Consider the following 17,012-nt stretch of genomic DNA (forward strand, 5'->3'; position numbering starts at 1 on the left):
GTGCACAATATTCAACGCATCAATACGCAACCTCCCAACAGTCGATCTGTCTCCTGGTGAGTAGAATCTGCTATTAATCGCCATGCGATCGACGACAACATGTTTCTTCGTATCCCCATCTCCCCCCCTTTCCCGGATTGCACTTCCAACTCTGGCGGTCGATTTGCTCGTTTCGAGAAATATCGCTCTTCCGGAGTCCCCCGATTTGCGATGCACATCCATCCCCCTTCTCCCTTGACACGGTGTCCCCCTCTAGTCTGTACTTGACCATGAACCAAAAAACTAACCGTCGATGCAGTTTAGACGGCTCGAAGCGACATCGTTGGTTGCCAGATCGTCGCCGCAGTTGTGCGATCCTCGTGCCCCGGCCTGACCGCTCGACCCAATTTCCCCCATACTGCGTACGTCCTTCGGAACGACAGGACTTCCAACAAGAACGAAACCCTCGATTGGGCATCTGAATACATCCACACATTTGAAAATCGAGTCATTTGTCGAAAGAAAAAGTTGTCAATCCTGCAGGTTTCTCTGAACGACCCCCTTCCCACACAACCGCCGGGCGCTCTCAGCCATCCCGCGCAGGCGCTCTCCATCAATTCGACCATCAGCCTTCCCTTATATTCTAAGCAACACCTCTATTACATTATCTTCCTAGAAGGATCACAAAATGGCTTCTGCTTCGCCCGTCGAGAGCTATTCGGGCTATTCGGCGGCCAGACTCAGCAATGGCAGTGAATCGCCAGTGCGACCAGTCGAGCCCAAGCATGTCGCATTCGAACTACTCTTTCCTGAGTCCCCTCAATACCGAGCGCGCCTGCCTTTGCGAGTTCAGATTTTCCCCCATGATAGCACTGAGTCCATTGTGACCACTGTCAAAAATTTCTACGGCCTATACTCTGGCCCGAATGGGAGCAAGGGCGTCAGTTTTGAAGATGATCGAGGCAACACGCTCATTGCCCGATATGAGAACTTCAGGAACCATATGGTTGTCTATGTCAGAGTCATAGAAGGTTCGCCGCCAGCATCCGGGCCTTATCCCGCCAGTTCTTATCCGCCAGCACCAATGGGAACTCCAGCGTATAGCCAAGGTGATTACGCGCCCCAGTCTGCTCAGCAAGCAATTGGCCAGCACATCTCCAGGCCCGCTTCAAGAACATCCCGAATGCGCAGCCCCTCTCCTAATGGCGGTCGTGGGCGACGTAGCACCTCTGTTGGCACTAACCCGCCGCGGGAAAGAAGGGTCGCTCCCGCTCATCTAAGAACCGCGGCCCCAACTACGACAATCACAGCGATAGTATGAACGGCTACAGCAGTGGCGACAATGGCGCCAGCTCCGTCACCAGTAAAGTCAAAGAGCAGATTGGAAATACTGATATCAGCGTCGAGAACATAGTCGAGGGTGGCCGCCGCAAGCGTGCCAAGTTCGAGAGCTCTGTAAGTTATGACCCCATCCCAACCAAGCCCAGGCCTTCGCAAATCGGGACGTTGTCTAATGGATCTCGTCACTACAGGAGCTTCCACTGTTTGCGCCGCCTCAAATGCCCGCTGCTACCTCAAATCCGTCTGTTTCGCCGGCCAGGCGAGTTGAGCATCAACGGCCCGCGCTGCCTTTCGCCCACCCGGGTCAGAATCCCTTCACCAACCCGCGGCCATTGCAGTCACCTCAAAGCTACAATACCGGATATAATCACGTTGGCGCCTTTGCGACCCCGGTCACAGAACCCAGGCGCCACCGTGGAAGCATCGGCTATCCTGCCGTCCCGGGCATTCTGCCTACTCCAGACCCGACTGTCGGTAGTTGCATGTCGGAGGAAGACAAAGACGTTGCCATTCAGCTCATGCGGCTTGGCGAGATGTCCAATATCTCTCATGGCCGGACATCGGCTTCGACGTTGGATGATACGTTCAGTGGCAAAGCTGATGCTGCCTCCTCCACTGGCGCAACGAGCGACAGCGAGAGCGGCAGCGACGGTGAGCAACATGCTGCTCGTCGACAAAAGCTGGACCTGTCTGGCGCGAGTCGCAAGATGTATCAGACCACCGAGAGCCACTTCATACCGCATCGGGACAGTGCCGCCGCTAGTGGTGACGACGCCGATTACGAGGATGGTGCTGAGGAAGGTAGCGCTGGAATCAAGTCGGGCCCCAACAAGAAATCCCAAAACGCCGGAAAGCCACGCCTGCCTGCTCTGAAGGCAAACAAGCCCAAGATGAACAAGGTGTCCAAGTCCTCGAATGGCACCAAGGTAAAGAAGTCGACCATTCTCCCGCCCAGCGGCCCTATGTCGCCTACCTCGTTACCTGCGCAGTCGCGCAAGCCCTCAATCACGACGCCCCTTGTCCCCGGACAGCCGGGCGAGGACGATCAGCCAGATCTGTCAACTAAGCCTCGCTGTCAAAGATGCCGCAAGAGCAAGAAGGGCTGTGATCGCCAACGGCCCTGCGGTCGCTGCCGCGATGCTGGCCTCAGCGCCGACCAGTGCGTTAGCGAAGACGAGGGCAACGGTCGCAAAGGCCGTTATGGTCGCCACATGGGTGTACCATTGAAAAACACCGAGGCTTCTGGTCAGCCTCCTCTTCTGCCGGCTGCCCTGATCGGCATGCCCGCCCCTGTATCGCAAGCTGACAAAAACAAGAAGCGCAAGCGGTAGAATCGGTGGCCTCGTTCCAATTCGGTGGATTCAAGTCGGAGGTGCATTCCCAATAGGCCGAAAAGAAACGTCATAAGAAGGCACTACTCTACGCCCTCGTGGAATTCCTTCTCGCGTCATGCCCATAGCCTCTCTTAGGACGACGCACTCAGCAGGGACCAATATCTTGCTATACGGGACATCATATATTCTTGTGGGTTGGCACATCTGCCTGTCGGTATAGACGGGGAGATGCATGGGGATATGATGGATCTAATATCGCGGTGATGAAGCTGCTTACACTCCTTTAAAACCACTTATGTGGACACGGTTCAGGCGTTTGTGTCGTCCCTTCTGATTTTCACGCTACGCACTATCACTACCTTGTCAATCTACCAACGACAACACAGTACAAAAAGTTTCAATGTTGGAAATACGTGTGCGGAGTAGGCGGGGTGCAGGATCATAGAAGAGCAAGCGATTGACTGAGCGAGCGTATGGTGAGAAGAGAAAAGAAAAGCAATGTGTTGGCAGTCATGGGTTTCCCTGGGGTTCGACTTGGGGGGAGGCCGACGGCAATGGCATATTGGAGATATAGGGTCTCTGATATGCTTGGTGATGGAATAGCTCTTTGAATTTTTGTGCCAGGGCCTTTGATTTGGTTTCTTCCCTGTCTGTCTCTTTGTGTTTGATTTTGCTGCTCAATACGGACGGATTGACGGGGGGCGGAAGGCCAGGCGGGAGCGCGGTGGTTATCAACCTCCATTGTCTAGTACGTACGTCGGGTATAGCGGCTTGTTCTTTTAGTGCCAAAATAGCGAATTGAACCGTCTCGAATATTTGTGTTGCGTGCCCTAGGTCAAGAGGGTGGTTGATTGACCAATGCGATCCATTAGGTTAGGTCAACGACTATTTGTGGCAAGTAGGGGGGTAGGCTGGCTACTTAGAGGATCGGTGTCTTCGGGGTCGGAGATTAGAGGCGACTCGCTCCGGTACGTACTTCTAGAAGGATACGAAGCGCTGGGCGTCGGTTAGTGATGGGAAGGACTCCTCCCTGATCCGGGCCCCTCACTTGCCACCTGCGCTTGGCCAGCGGTCTCGACTATTGAAGCCATCGTCAACCCGCAAATATATGGGTCTCGCAATGTGACATAACCAACCTCAAGATCCAGAGCATGACTTGCCCTCTTGCACCCTCCGACAAAAGACATCACACACAGCAGGCACACACGCCCAGGCCCCGCGCACAGGCTCTGGCCGCAGTCCTGGGAATCGAGCCCCAAAAGTCCGCGAGTGAGCCGACCCGCTCCCATCCAAAGCAGCGTGCGTTGCCGCCCAGCGCTTGCACGCGGAATCGGGGATCGCAATAAAACAGGTGGGAGGAAACCCTGGGTAGGTTGGATCGTCAGGTACTCGCTCTACTCGGCGGCGCAAGGGATGAAACGGGTGACGGGACGGCAGCTGCGACGAATCGCGATGTTGGGAAGTGGTGTTATGGCATCTGCTCCATCCAGAGACATATAAATATAGCATCTGCCTTGGAAGTGAAGCAGCGATGCATGGGATCGATGCGAAGTCGACTAAAGCGGCATCCAGGAAATGCGGGGCAATCATGTCGGCAACGACCGTCGCTAACGTTGATCCCGGTTGGCTGATCCCGGTAGCCCCGGTGCTGGTGCTGGTGCTGGTGCTGGTGTAAGCTGCGATGGCTCGACCAGCTGGCCCGACCGTCGCGCACAGCTCGAGGGGCGCGAAATTGCCATCGACTTGGTCGCCAGAGCTCTGCGACTCGGAATATGCACATACCTTTCCGGATTGGAAGGGGGCGTGGCTTGGGCCGGATTCGGGTGACGTTGAAGTTGAGTTGCAAGTAGCCTCGCCAGAACCCTGCAAAGATCGAAGGGCGGCGGGTGGGGCGGCGAATCAGCATCAGGGGTCCTGGCAGGCGCCAGCTCCTGTCAGCCCCTCGCTGCACTGGCAAGACTCCAAGACTCCAAGAATCCGGGCGGGCTCGGGGTTAAGGAATTTTGTTAACCCCCCTCCCCTCCCCTCCCCATCCCGTGATACTATTTGTTTTTTAGACAAAATTCACACCCCCCTAGTTCGCGAGCCACCGTACAAAGGCGGCATGCTACTACTCGAGCTTGGAGCAGCCCCCTTTCCCAGCTGACTCGATCAGCGCCCCACCTGGCTTGCTAGGCAATGTCCAAGCCGTCTACGCGCTCTGCCGGTATCACGAAACCTGCCACTTGTCTGCTTTGGGGAGTTGCAACCCATTGTACCATTTTTTCGATATCCATCCGTCGTCTGGACGGCAGCCCACGTAAGCGGGCGACTCTGCGCTCTTTACGAGGCGGGAACGCCAGCATTCCGGGCGGAGATTCTTGCCCCTGCGAAATGCTGCTTTAAGGCCAGAACGAAACATCGCCATGTGAAATGATGATGTCCGTGGCTCAACCTGAGCCTGATGCAGGGACGTTGGATGGTTCGATCTCGTTGGGCGTTGCGGCATCCCCCTGGACGAACCAGGATCCTGCTGTTTTCCTGGCCCGAGTTATTTCCCCGAACCAGTCGGCGCACTTTCGCATGCGGAGTGTCAAACTTGACACATCTCGTCACAAGTGATCGTGACATCGTCAGCCCGGGGACTTCACGATGTTTCGGCGCAGGCGGTGAGACGAAAAAAAATTCGCTGCTAGAGCGCCCGCTGTCGTCGCGTCGCAACGCTGCTTTTTGACAGGCCTATACTGCGAATAGAAGCAGTAGAAGCCCCGGGGCCCAGTTTCCCAGGTTCCCCGGTCCGCTAGAAGCCCAGGAACTCAGAAACGTGGTCCCGTCAGAACGGTCACTTAGACCGGTCCAGGCCTGGGGCGATTCCTGATATCAATAAATTACTGCTCCACCACGATGGATCGTGGACCATGAGTCCTCCACATCCGTTAACGGAACATGGCAACCCTGGACGCACCGCAAATTTTGGTCATGATGGCAGCAAAATGCTGTCGTGATGGGTTTTCTGTTGGTAATGACTTGGAGCCCGACGTGAGCCTGGCCTCTGGCGGGCCCCAGCGCCTGCGCAGGTAGGTATATAGAGACAGGACGGCGGCGTACTCGAAGATATTCATTAGCATCAGCTTCTCCAGACAGCTTTCCCTACTACCTTTGGCAGTCTCGGCATCATACTGCAAATCCTTCATATCTTTGCCCCATCCCTTCAACAGACCAAGAGCAATCTTGCCGGTCATGTCTTCTCCCAAGGACCTCGAGAAGAAGAACGAGTTCACAGTCTCGGTTGTCCCGCTCTCCCAGAGCCAGGTCTCGCTCTCTAGCGTAGAATCTGGCACGCCACCGGCACCCGGAAATGCAGAAGATGAGGCTCCCGATGGAGGCTGGATGGCGTGGCGTCAGGTTATAGCCGGCCACTTCATCAACGCCATCTCCTGCGGGTACTCTGCCACTTTCGGCATCTACCAGCTCTACTACACAGAAGCACTCAACCTACCCGCCGCCCAGATCGCCTGGATCGGCTCTTTCCAGATCTTCCTCAATTCCCTGGTCTGCCTTGCAGGAGGTAGTCTCTCCGATGCGGGCTACGCGCGCCACTGCGTCTGGGCAGGGTCCCTCTGCGTCCTGATTGGCACCTTCATGACGAGCATTGCGACCGAGTACTACCAGATCTTCCTCGCCCAGGGTGTCCTGCAAGGTCTCGGGCTCGGACTGATGTTTATGCCCTCGACTTCCGTCGTCAGCTCGTACTTCAAGCGCAAGCGCTCAATCGCTCTCACGATTGCCTCCGCCGGTACGGGCACAGGAAGCATCGTGTTCCCTGCTACGGTCCAGTTCCTCATCCCCAAGATAGGGTTCGCCTGGGCTGTCAGGTGCTCGGGGTTTGTGGCAGTCGTCATCTGTGTGATTGGATGTATACTCCTGAAGCCTCGTCTTGCGCCCCGAAAGGGCGTGGCTATCGTGGAACTCAAAGCCTTCAAGGAGGTCCCTTACGTACTGTTCGCAGTCGGGACTTGGTTCTTCTACTGGGCTCTGTACTTCGGGTTCTTCTACGTACGTATCCCCTCCGCCCCTTACTTTATCTCATCCTCGGTCCTTGGCTTACCAATGGCAAACAGATCAACAGTTTCGCATTGACGTTGCCCGGCAACGTTTTCACCCCCTACCTCCACGGTGAACCTTTTGCTGGTGACCAACGCCGTGTCGACACCGGCCCGAGTATTCATCGGCTGGATCGCCGACAACCACCTGGGGCCCTTCAACACCTACATTCTCTCCGTCGCGTCGTTGGCGGTTACACTGTTCGCCTGGACCGGGGTGACGAACCTCCCCGGCATGTACGTCTGGGCCGTGGCGTTCGGCATCACCAATGGTGCGGCCCAGGCTGCCTACGTCGGGGCCATTGCCGGGCTCACCAAGGACCCCAAGAGAATCGGCGTCCGCATCGGCATGATCTTTGGTATCATCTCGTTTGCGGTACTGGCGGGTCCCCCCACGGCCGGCTCGATCATCGATTCTACGGGCGGCACCTATCGCTGGGCCCAGGTCTGGGGAGGCAGTGTTGAGCTGCTCGCCGTCGTGGTCCTATGCGTCGGGAGGTGGTTTGTCGCCCGCGACCTTTGGGTTGTCGTTTAACAAATTTTTTGAAAAGGGGTGGTGGTTGTTTGGTCAGATGGGCAGCGTCCGTGGCCTCATAATTTGTCAAAGTGTCTTTGGCGCCTTTGGTTTTTGGTCTATTTGTCGAGGTTGTTGGCGTTGGAACCAGCATGTTGTTGTTTCTCATTTTCCACTAAAGGGCCTGTTGGGATTGATTCATGGGAGGGTCTAGACTTGGATGGCTTGTGTGTTGTTGTCTGGTGATTTTAGCGAAGCGGTGTTGTTTGGGATCCTGAGCAAGGCGTTTGTGGTATTCAAAAGTTGGGTAGAGAAATCGGGAATGACGTTCACGAACTATGCATAAGAGCGGGATATCGAATTTCATTGGTCTTATTAGACTGCAATGACGGACAAATAGGATTATACCGGGGTTATAATTCCATAATACTAATACTTAAGTACCTACTCTTACACTTACTCATTCTGTTTTCAACTTTCGAAGCCCGGAACTCGGGCGTTCCATTCCATTGCATTCATATGACCTCCTTCCGACATATTGATGAGCTGTAAGACACAATTGATTACCGAGCAAGGCGATTGGCATGATTGTATGACCGGCTGGTGAACATTTACCCAGCGACATTTATCCGCTCGTGGCGTGGCGTGGCGTGTGGTATGCATATAGCCTGCATCAAGCGTGACAGACCCTTACAGCGCTTTCTGTGAGTAAGATGCAGGGTGCAGGTGCAGGGTACCATGCGTTTACCAAATGCGTACATGTTGCCTGCCCATCCCTTCCACTCTCGAGTCGGCCAATGGGCACTCTGCCATCGCCGTCCTTGATTACGATGTATGTCTCGTATCCGCAAAGGGGGCACGCGCCTCGAGGAGTCGAGGTTCTTTCATCTCATTGTCCGGGGAGGATTGGCCATGGTCAGCTAGCGAGATATCTCAGCTTATGTGTGGTGGTTATTTTTCTTTCTCAAGGACCAGAGAGGGCTGGTATATTGGCTGGCCACTACCGTGTTGCCGTCTTCCCATGCCGTTGCGACCACGTTGGCGAAGTGTTGCCAATAGTGTGACACCCATTGTGTCGGCGTGGCGTCCGAAAGGCTGCCCCTTACGGAAGTAGGTAAGTATGTAAGCATGTGTAAGTACAGGTTGCCCTTACCCCAGGTTTCGGAGAGTAGGGAAGCAGACGGCCCGGCCACGATCGCGTGTAGAAATATTGCCGTCTCGAGATCCCGCGCGCGCGGTTGGGGGAGTTTTTACCTAGGTAGAATAGAGTTTCGTGGTTAGCACGGTCTACGGGATCTTAGATGACGTTTTCGCGGTCTTGGCTTCCCCATGTTTCTGTAACAGCTGTTGGCGGTGATCTTACGGGCCATGATTACATACTGTGTCCAGCGTTGTATTGTGCCGTACCACCAAAACCACGTCTGCAACATCCAGAGCCACGCCTCCTCACTCACTCACCTGCGGGGGGGGGAGGAGAGGATGCTGAATTCGGCAGATTCGGCTAGAAGCTACAGTAGCTTCAGCAGGCTGAGTCCTGACAGGTAACGCCTGGCCGCGTAGGTTTCCCAAATCGGCCAATTGAGTTTGCGCGGCAAAGTCTAGCAGTCCTGGTACGCTCTAGCCCAAGAACTAACAGGCCGCTAGGCATTTTCGTCTTCTGTTCGTCTGGTCTGATGTGCTGGTTAGCGTGGCAAACTTGCAGCTATCCAACAGCCGCTTCCTCACCCGTTGACACTGCAGCCTCCAAACTTCCAAAGACGCTAACCCGAATAGCCGCGGGCCACGAACCCTCCAATAGCGCGGAAGCCCTCATCTCTCCGCGTGCTGGCTGATGCAAAGCCAAAACCCCAAAACTCTCAGAGACAAGTCCCGCCACGTTTTCTGCAGCAAACGAAAAGAAAAAGAAAAGAAAAAGATGTTACTGCCGACGACGTCGTAGCACGCGGAGGGGAGGGCTTGGGTTACATAGACGACGTCAGCTCTGGAGGTTTCTCGGGAGTTGTCCATGTCTCACCTTCTTTCTTTCCCCCTCTGTCTGTCTGTTTTTCTCCCTCCCTCCTCCCTGCCTCCCTCTCGTTTCTCGCTGTTCTTCCCCGCAAAAGGCCAAGACATTTAGGCCCGCGAGACACTTAATCAAAACCCTGGTAACCCTGTCTCCTCTGCACCTTGCGGGACCAATGAGATCCAGGTCGATACAGCACGAGCTTTGCCTAGGAGAGCTTAATCCGCCTGGGCGCCAAGCACAGCATGACTTGGGGTTTGCTGGTTGCTGGTCACAGAGGCAAAACCCCGTCTCGCAGCCAATCAGCACGCCAACGTTTCGCTGCAATGGCATCTGCCGTTCCTACTCCAAGCCCTTGGCGCTCGTGCAAGTGCAGGGTCTAGGCTTGGATGCCACAGCCGTTCACTGTCCATCGCCTTGACGGGACATGGTGACCGGCCTGCTCTGCTACTACAATACCACCTGCTGTACGGCATCCTTGACTCCTGCATCCCGGTCCTGGCCCTGGCCCTGTCCCTTATTTTGCTTTCCCTGGCTGGGGCCGGGTAGTGGCAGGTAGAGGCAAACTCAGATAAATCCTGGGGACAAGGGGAAATGTCCGATGGAGGAGTAGGTAGGCGTAGGAGTAGCAGCGGCGGCGGTAGTAGATAAGAAGGGTCATGTCTCTACATCTACTGCCGACCGGGGAACCCGTTTATTTCCCTCTTTACTCCTCGTATCCTCCTCTCGGGTATTTAAGCCTGTCCAGACGTGGCTATTCTCACTGCTGCTTCTCCCCAGCACCTTTCTGGACAACAAGACAGAAGACGGCGGAGAAAATATTCGTCCACGCTAAGAGACCGCGGAAGCCCGCCGCCAGCGAGCCGTTCAAGCACCGCCTCCTTCCCACCAGTCACTATATATATACAACCTTACAGTATGTCCATAACGCCTGAAAAGAAGGACGTGGGTGCCCTCGAGGCCGAAACGGCCAACAAGAGCGACTCGGAGACCTATGAGATCTCTTGGACGCGCGAGGAAGAAACCGTGATACGCCACAAGCTGGATTGGCAAATCGTCCCAACCGTCACATTGCTTTACCTCTTGTGCTTCTTAGATCGGTAAGTTCCTGTCATCAACGGGTGGTGTGACGTGGGTATCGGGAGCACGTGTACGCGAAGCTTGACGGATGGCATTGCTGGCCAGCATGGCCATCTGATAGGTTGGCTCCTCGATACCTACGAAGCCTAGAATGCCGACTATGTCCAGTCGGGTTATAGCTTCGACAGTCGTCCAGAATAGACGATGGCCTTTGTCCATACAAGGGCACGGCATACAGAGGAGAACCACGTACTGATCCGCCTCCCTTGTGAACAGAGCCAACATCGGCAATGCTAGAATCCAGGGCATGGAGAAGGACTTGGACCTGAAGCGCGACAACCGCTTCAACATCGCAACGTCCATCTTCTACATAGTGTATCTGACCGTCGAGATCCCTTCGAACCTGCTTCTCAAGAAAATCGGCCCTCGCTTCTACATCCCCGGCCTCGTCGTCGGCTTCGGTCTTGTTTCCATGATGACTGCCTTCGTCACCACCTACGAGCAGCTGTGCGGCCTGCGCGCCCTTCTTGGTATTTTCGAGGGTGGCGCCATGCCGGGCATCGCCTTCTTCCTCAGCAACTTTTACAAGCGCGAGGAGTTGTACTTCAGGGTGGGTATCTATGTCAGTGCCGCTTCGATGGCTGGTGCTTTTGGAGGTAAGTCGGCCTGTACTTGTCGTTATATATCTTTATACAAGAACTCCCCTTTCAGTTCCTTGCAAGAGGGTGTTATGGAGTGATAGGGACCTGCTATGGCGTTCTCGAGCTTCTAAAGCTAACATGAAACCCCAACTAGGCCTTCTCGCAACCGCACTCGCCCGTATTCCAGAATGGGGCACCGCGGCAGCACCCATCCACACCTGGCGCAACATCTTTTTCTTCGAAGGCATCCTGACTATCACCTGCGGTCTCCTCGCGCCCCTTCTCCTGCCGCAGACCCCCGCGCAGTCGAAACGTCTGAACGAGCGCGAGAAGTGGATCGCCGAAGAGCGCCTGCGCCTCGAGCACAAGGCGCTCGTGAACGAGAAGGTCCGCCCGCACCACATCAAGCGTGCTATGCTCAACATCAACAACTACATCTGCGCCGGGGGCTTCTTCTTCATCAACGTCACAGTCCAGGGCATCTCCGTCTTCATGCCCACCGTGCTGCTCAACCTGGGCTGGAAGGCCGAGAAGGCCCAGCTCTACTCGGTGCCCCCTTACGTGGTGGCTTCGGCCGTCGCCATCGCCATCTCCTTCGTGAGCGACAAGACCAAGAAGCGCGGCCTCTACCTCGCCCTCTTCGCACTCCTCGGCATCACGGGCTTCGCCGTCCTGCGCTGGAGCACCAACGACAACATCAAGTACATGGGCATCTACTTCGTCGCCATGGGCGCCTTCCCCGGCGGCCCGGGCTTCCTGTCCTGGGGCCTCAACAACTCGGCGGGCCCCGCCGTGCGTGCCGTCACCAGCGGCTGGATCGTCTCCCTCGGCACCATGGGCGGCATCCTCGCCGTCTGGGCCTATCTCTCCGTCGACGGACCCACCTTCCCTATCGGCCACACCATCAACCTCGTCTGCCAGATCTGCACCCTCTTCCTCGCCCTCGGCGGCATCTTCTACTGCAACTGGGAGAACCGCCTGCGCGCCCGCGGCGGCCGCGACTACCGCCTCGAGGGCAAGACGGAGGAGGAGATCGCCGACCTTGGCTACCGGCACCCCGAGTTCCGGTACATTGCTTAGAACCGTCCCTTGATAGCCGCTGGTCCAAAAGTCCAGCCTTGATGTTTCTTTATGAGATCTGGTGCCGTATTTTTTTGGTTTGTTTTGGTTTACGAGCGCGGGAGCGGGAAATCTTCAAGAGGAAATCTGATGATGAATCGTCGTTTTATTTGGATGGTTTGTCCCCAGGGGGTGGATTTTCTGCATCGAATAAACCACATGCGCATTGTATATGTGATCTACTTGCAAATACACCGATAGTTTTTGCCGAAGGACCGGGCTTATAAAAAGAGAGCCCTAGAGAAAGATATCAACATCCAATCCATTACATATTTGGGTTATAACAACGAAAAGAAGAATAAAGTTCAACACCACCTGCTGGCCACTTAGTGCCTGCCTCACTGTACTATTTCGTTTTAGATGTCTTCTACGTGGCAAGACTCCCCCAGAAACTGACCCTGAGAAGAGTAAATGAAACTATGGGCACGCCTCATGTGCATAGTTCTTGTTACATTCCGAGTGATCAGCCATGCAAATCACACGCTTTATTGTCATTCTCTGGTGCGCTCTATGAACAGTAGGAAGACGTATCCTCCCAGGCAGAAGCACGATATTATAGTACAGGGGATGTGGCTTAAATCGCCCAGGACAAAAACGGAGTAAAGCAAGCAGCGCTTCATGATTTCTTCGCCATTTCAACCCATTTCACCAAACGCCTCGCCCTCATCAATATTACAGTCTAAGGGGGTATATGCAAAGTGTGCGCAATGCTACACAACATGTGGTCTGCCTACCCGTTCTGACCAGAGATTCGCATTGCTGTGAGGATGCAAGGGCCCTTGAAATCTTTAGCACGGCGGATGTCGTTTCCACCCCGCTTTAGATGAATCCCGGGTCGCATCCCCCTCGCGTTGCTTCTATAGTGCCAGCCCCAATATTCTTGCAGCCTTCTCGGGATTACCGTATTCAGCTGCTCGAGTGGGAGTTAGTTCGGGACTCTCCGATGGTTGCGGAGGGATATCCGAATCGATATACTCGGCAGGGTGAGACCATTCACCCTGTGCGAGAGACCGACGCTTTTTCTTAATGTTGCCTTGACTCGGCAGCTTCGCAGGCGCATCAGGCCGAGGAGCCGGGGGTGAGGTCACAGTTCGTATGTCGGACGGGGTGTCCGCGGTTTGCGATTGAGACAAGGGCGTCTTCCCTCGGGATGGCAGCGGTGCATTGGTGTTTGCGGAGCAGTCAGGCGCCCGGCCATTCATCGACATAAGAGGACCAAGCACAGGCTTCGTGGCTCCTGTTTCAGGATTGGGCGTCGGCGAGGGGCTGTTGATGACCTGCGGAGCAGCCTTTTCATTGGTGGTAAGTCCCTTCTTCGTTGCGAAGGCGGACGATCGCTTATGGTATGGGTCTCTCTCGGAGAAGCTGTCCTCAATGGGGTGCACCATAACCGACTGGCGGTGGATAGTGAGGATGGAGTTTGTCGGGACATTAACCCAATTCTCTGTAACCATGTTTAGCAAACACTGAGCAAGACGTGGCCTGGCGAAGACACTTACCCCTTTCGAATGTGAGCGGCTCGCTGGCGACAAGAACGATGTCGGCTCCCTTATCTCGCCGTTCCATCTGATAATCCTTGTCCCCCGGCGTGGGCCTCGTCTCCCATTGGGTGCCGGAAGAATAGTACAGGCTTGCGGCCTCGTCCGTCTTGCTGCTGACATATCTGGTACAGATTACACTATGCCCATCCGTGACAGCAAAGTTGAGAAGACTTCTCGTATCCACATTCTCGCTCTGCACCACACTCTCCGGTATGCTCGTGGTCAGCTCGTTGATGACTTCGATGGTCTGAAGAAGGGCCTTGCGCAATATGGCGGGACCGAAGCCATTCTCGGGCTGGGAGCTGGGGTCGACGCCCAGTCTTTCCAGGCGGTCCATGAACAGGGCAAACGCCCACTCGCTATCAGTGCCGCCTTGAACGAAAAGATACCATTTATCGTGGAGCTTCTCGCCCAGCCGCCGCTTGATGTACTTCCAGCCGCCCAAACCACCGTTGTGCATCCACATTAGACTGCCATTGGTAAAGGGGTGGCAGTTGTCCTCGCTCAAAAGAGCCTTCGGTAGTAGCACGGACATGGGCGAAGATCAGTCGTGAGGCAGTCTTGGAGGCAAGTCGATGCAGGTTGGTACAGTTCCAAGCGGGGACGGTCGAGGTGAAGAGGCAGGGGCAGGCACCGAGTTTCGCGTCGGTGTAGAAGCCGACGCCAAAGCCGTCGGCATTGTTTTGGCCTCGTCTGGTATCCTGCCGTCCGGAGTTAGCAACGGGCGGACCCCTGGGCGGAGCTTGGACGGTGGCGCATCCAGGTAATATCTTACAAGTCGTAATCGAGAATCGAAAGATTGCTTGAGGATGGAATGGGTGGGATCGAGGATGAGCTTCGAGAGCAGGATCTCGTCGCTGCCGCGGTATACCTATATAGATGGAGGGAAACGGGTGGTTAGTTTGGCTTTCGTTCGTTTTCCGTGGCGCCCCCAGAGGGCTAGAGGGGATCAGCTTACCAGAAATCGGCACATGGCCGCAACGCATAGGCGGTATTAATTACTTATGTGGTGTTGCGGAGAGGTAATTTGAGGAGAGACCACTTCCAGGTGGAGGGATTGAGATGGAGATGGAGATGGAGATGGAGAGCTGGTCGGAGCCATATGTAGGTAGACAGAGGGATTGTCTGGAGGATTGGTTGCCCTTTGTTCTGCCAACAACGTGGCTTGTGTTCGGATTGTTTTGCGTCAAGTGGTCAAGCAGGATGGTGTTTGGATCTATTTTCTTTTCCGGGGCGCCTTAGCTGAGCTTGTCCTCCCCCACGGCAAGTTCCCCTGGTTGGGATTGTCGTCGGTTCCAGCAGTTGCCGCTAGCAGGCAGGGAGACAGGCGGTCTGAGGGTTTGTTTGCTGAGGATAAGTTTGAATGGCGGTATATCTTATGCACCTTAGGTAGGTAAGTAGGTATGTATGCATGTATGTATGCGTGATGACTGCATCAAATGGCTGTTTACTCAGGGACCAAAATACACATGGATTTGTCGGTACCTACCTAAGAGTCGGCCGATTACGGAGACATGTCGTGTGTTCCGTGTCCCAGTGGCATGGCCAGCACTGATACCATAGTCCCGGGCAATGACGCGAGATTGCCAATTGGCCCCCAATTTCAGTGGACACCCGACCCTGAATGCACTGAATGTGCTGAAGCACCAACCAAAAACCGCCGGCAGGTCAGTTGCCCGCTCGCCGTCCACCGTCCACCCCACCCTGCACTCCCGGGCCTTTTGATCTGTCCCGCCCTAGGGCTTTCTTATTACATGTCAAAATATTGCCCAGGATGGGAGTGTCTTTCAGTCTGTACCTACCTAGTCTGTGTAGGGCTGATCTGATGCAGGGCAAGACTCCCCATTTGGGAATCTGGGGAAATGCTCCGCTAGTCGGTCCCTTTATCTGTTGGCGGGCCCAAGCCGATGTGCAAAATACTCACTTGAAGCCTCATGATCATGAATGAATGCATAATTGAATAATTGATCATCAGTACATTCATTAGATACTCCTCCTCGTCCTCTACACGTGGCAAGGTAGGTAGATGGTTGGATCTAGTCTAACGTGGGACAAGAAGCCGTTTGCGAGATGCAGGTGGCATCACAAACAGAGCGTTATGCCAACAGACCACCCGATACAGTAACACCCAACCTCGAGCCGGGATTTGTACTCCCTCACCATAGCTAATTGCCACAACCTCAACCTCGGGACCATCGATAGCAGTGTTTATACGGTCACCGAAAGGCACTAGACATCTACCCATGCACACGGCCGCTGCCGCCAGCCGACATCCCCTGCCCGCTACCTGTATAGACATCCAACGCCTAGTCTTCGTCTCTGTAGTCGTCGTCGTCTTTATGCTTCTCTTTGCACGTGTTGCAGTACTTCTCGAAGCAGACTCCCTCGGCATCCTCGTTGTCATCCGCATCGTACAAACACGCGAAGCAGTCGTCGCACACCTTGTCATCATCGTCTTCGGTAGATGACCAAGATTGTGAGTCTATCCCCTGTCCATCCTGCTCTGGGCCCTGCTCTGGGCCCTCTGCACACGCTTCGCAAAGCTGGTCCCAGCAAGTTGTGACTGCCCCGATATCGACGCTGGCAGCTGCGTTGTTCAAGCACACGGTGCATTCGTCGCACACCTTGTCAAGGTCGGGGGCACCGGTTGTGGTCCGGGCTGTGATGATAGCAGCGGCAGTGGCATAGCCACACAAGTAGGCGAAGGTGAAAGATTGAAGGATCTTCATATTGGGAGCTTATTCCGATGTGACGATCTGATTGTGGGCAGTGGTGCTCCTGGCAAAGGAGGAGCTCTTTAAAGCAGTTGGCTGGGAAGTGTGTATGTACCCAGTGTCCTTTTTCAAAGCAATGGAATCCAGACTCTTTATATACCCTGGGTCAGGCATACAATCAGACCATAATGGCCCATCAAGGTTCACTGCGCCATTGCAGCTATCCAACAGGGCCTGAGAGAACATGTGCCGCCCATCAGGCTAGCATTTGAGGCCATTCTGAGGCTGAGAGTCATTTAGAGCAAGCAGGCAATTGGGAGAAACCGTGGTGAATGTGTGAGCACACTGGTCAACCTATGAACTGTTGTAGTCGAATCTCCAAGTCGTATTCGCCCGTGCCTTATTAGGGGAGAAAGTGTGATTTTGAGGACCTTCCTGGCATGCACTGCTTTGTGGACGTTGGTTCAAACGATATCCGGCTGAGCTGGAGTCAATAATCTGCGGCCATCTCAGGAGATGGGTTGAGCACGTTGATAAAACTCAACCTGGAGATGCCTTCCGTGCCACGGAAAATATTGCGAATCTGACGCAACATCAATATCTGTATCATGAGGCACTCGAGATTTGTGCACCTTTGCAGTCTACACGATGAAAATGCATGGACG

General features: G+C 54.8%; 5 protein-coding genes across 5 annotated transcripts; 3 read left to right on the forward strand and 2 right to left on the reverse strand.

Annotated features, from left to right (window-relative positions):
• Positions 1 to 667: 667 nt before the first annotated feature.
• Positions 668 to 2,651, forward strand: PG997_013195 (C6 finger domain-containing protein; the record flags this gene model as incomplete). The annotated part of the gene is made up of 3 exons (XM_066817509.1): positions 668 to 1,210; positions 1,240 to 1,434; positions 1,512 to 2,651. The coding sequence occupies 3 exons, from the start codon at positions 668 to 670 to the stop codon at positions 2,649 to 2,651; spliced, it is 1,878 nt and encodes a 625-aa protein (XP_066663201.1).
• Positions 2,652 to 5,873: 3,222 nt separating this feature from the next.
• On the forward strand, positions 5,874 to 7,271 carry PG997_013196 (major facilitator superfamily domain-containing protein; the record flags this gene model as incomplete). Its single annotated transcript, XM_066817510.1, has 3 exons — positions 5,874 to 6,689; positions 6,755 to 6,809; positions 6,856 to 7,271. The coding sequence occupies 3 exons, from the start codon at positions 5,874 to 5,876 to the stop codon at positions 7,269 to 7,271; spliced, it is 1,287 nt and encodes a 428-aa protein (XP_066663202.1).
• A 3,840-nt stretch (positions 7,272 to 11,111) lies between these two features.
• On the forward strand, positions 11,112 to 12,053 carry PG997_013197 (uncharacterized protein; the record flags this gene model as incomplete). Its single annotated transcript, XM_066817511.1, has 1 exon — positions 11,112 to 12,053. The coding sequence occupies one exon, from the start codon at positions 11,112 to 11,114 to the stop codon at positions 12,051 to 12,053; it is 942 nt and encodes a 313-aa protein (XP_066663203.1).
• Positions 12,054 to 12,949: 896 nt separating this feature from the next.
• On the reverse strand, positions 12,950 to 14,606 carry PG997_013198 (uncharacterized protein; the record flags this gene model as incomplete). The annotated part of the gene is made up of 5 exons (XM_066817512.1): positions 12,950 to 13,536; positions 13,592 to 14,132; positions 14,167 to 14,334; positions 14,409 to 14,504; positions 14,592 to 14,606. 5 exons carry the CDS (start codon positions 14,604 to 14,606, stop codon positions 12,950 to 12,952), a joined length of 1,407 nt encoding a protein of 468 aa, XP_066663204.1.
• Positions 14,607 to 15,939: 1,333 nt separating this feature from the next.
• PG997_013199 (uncharacterized protein) lies at positions 15,940 to 16,362 on the reverse strand (the record flags this gene model as incomplete). Its single annotated transcript, XM_066817513.1, has 1 exon — positions 15,940 to 16,362. One exon carries the CDS (start codon positions 16,360 to 16,362, stop codon positions 15,940 to 15,942), a length of 423 nt encoding a protein of 140 aa, XP_066663205.1.
• Positions 16,363 to 17,012: the final 650 nt, after the last annotated feature.

The sequence above is a fragment of the Apiospora hydei genome (assembly GCF_038363865.1).
Source record: "Apiospora hydei strain CBS 114990 chromosome Unknown utg000009l_segment0_segment0, whole genome shotgun sequence".
Lineage (NCBI taxonomy): Eukaryota > Fungi > Ascomycota > Sordariomycetes > Amphisphaeriales > Apiosporaceae > Apiospora > Apiospora hydei.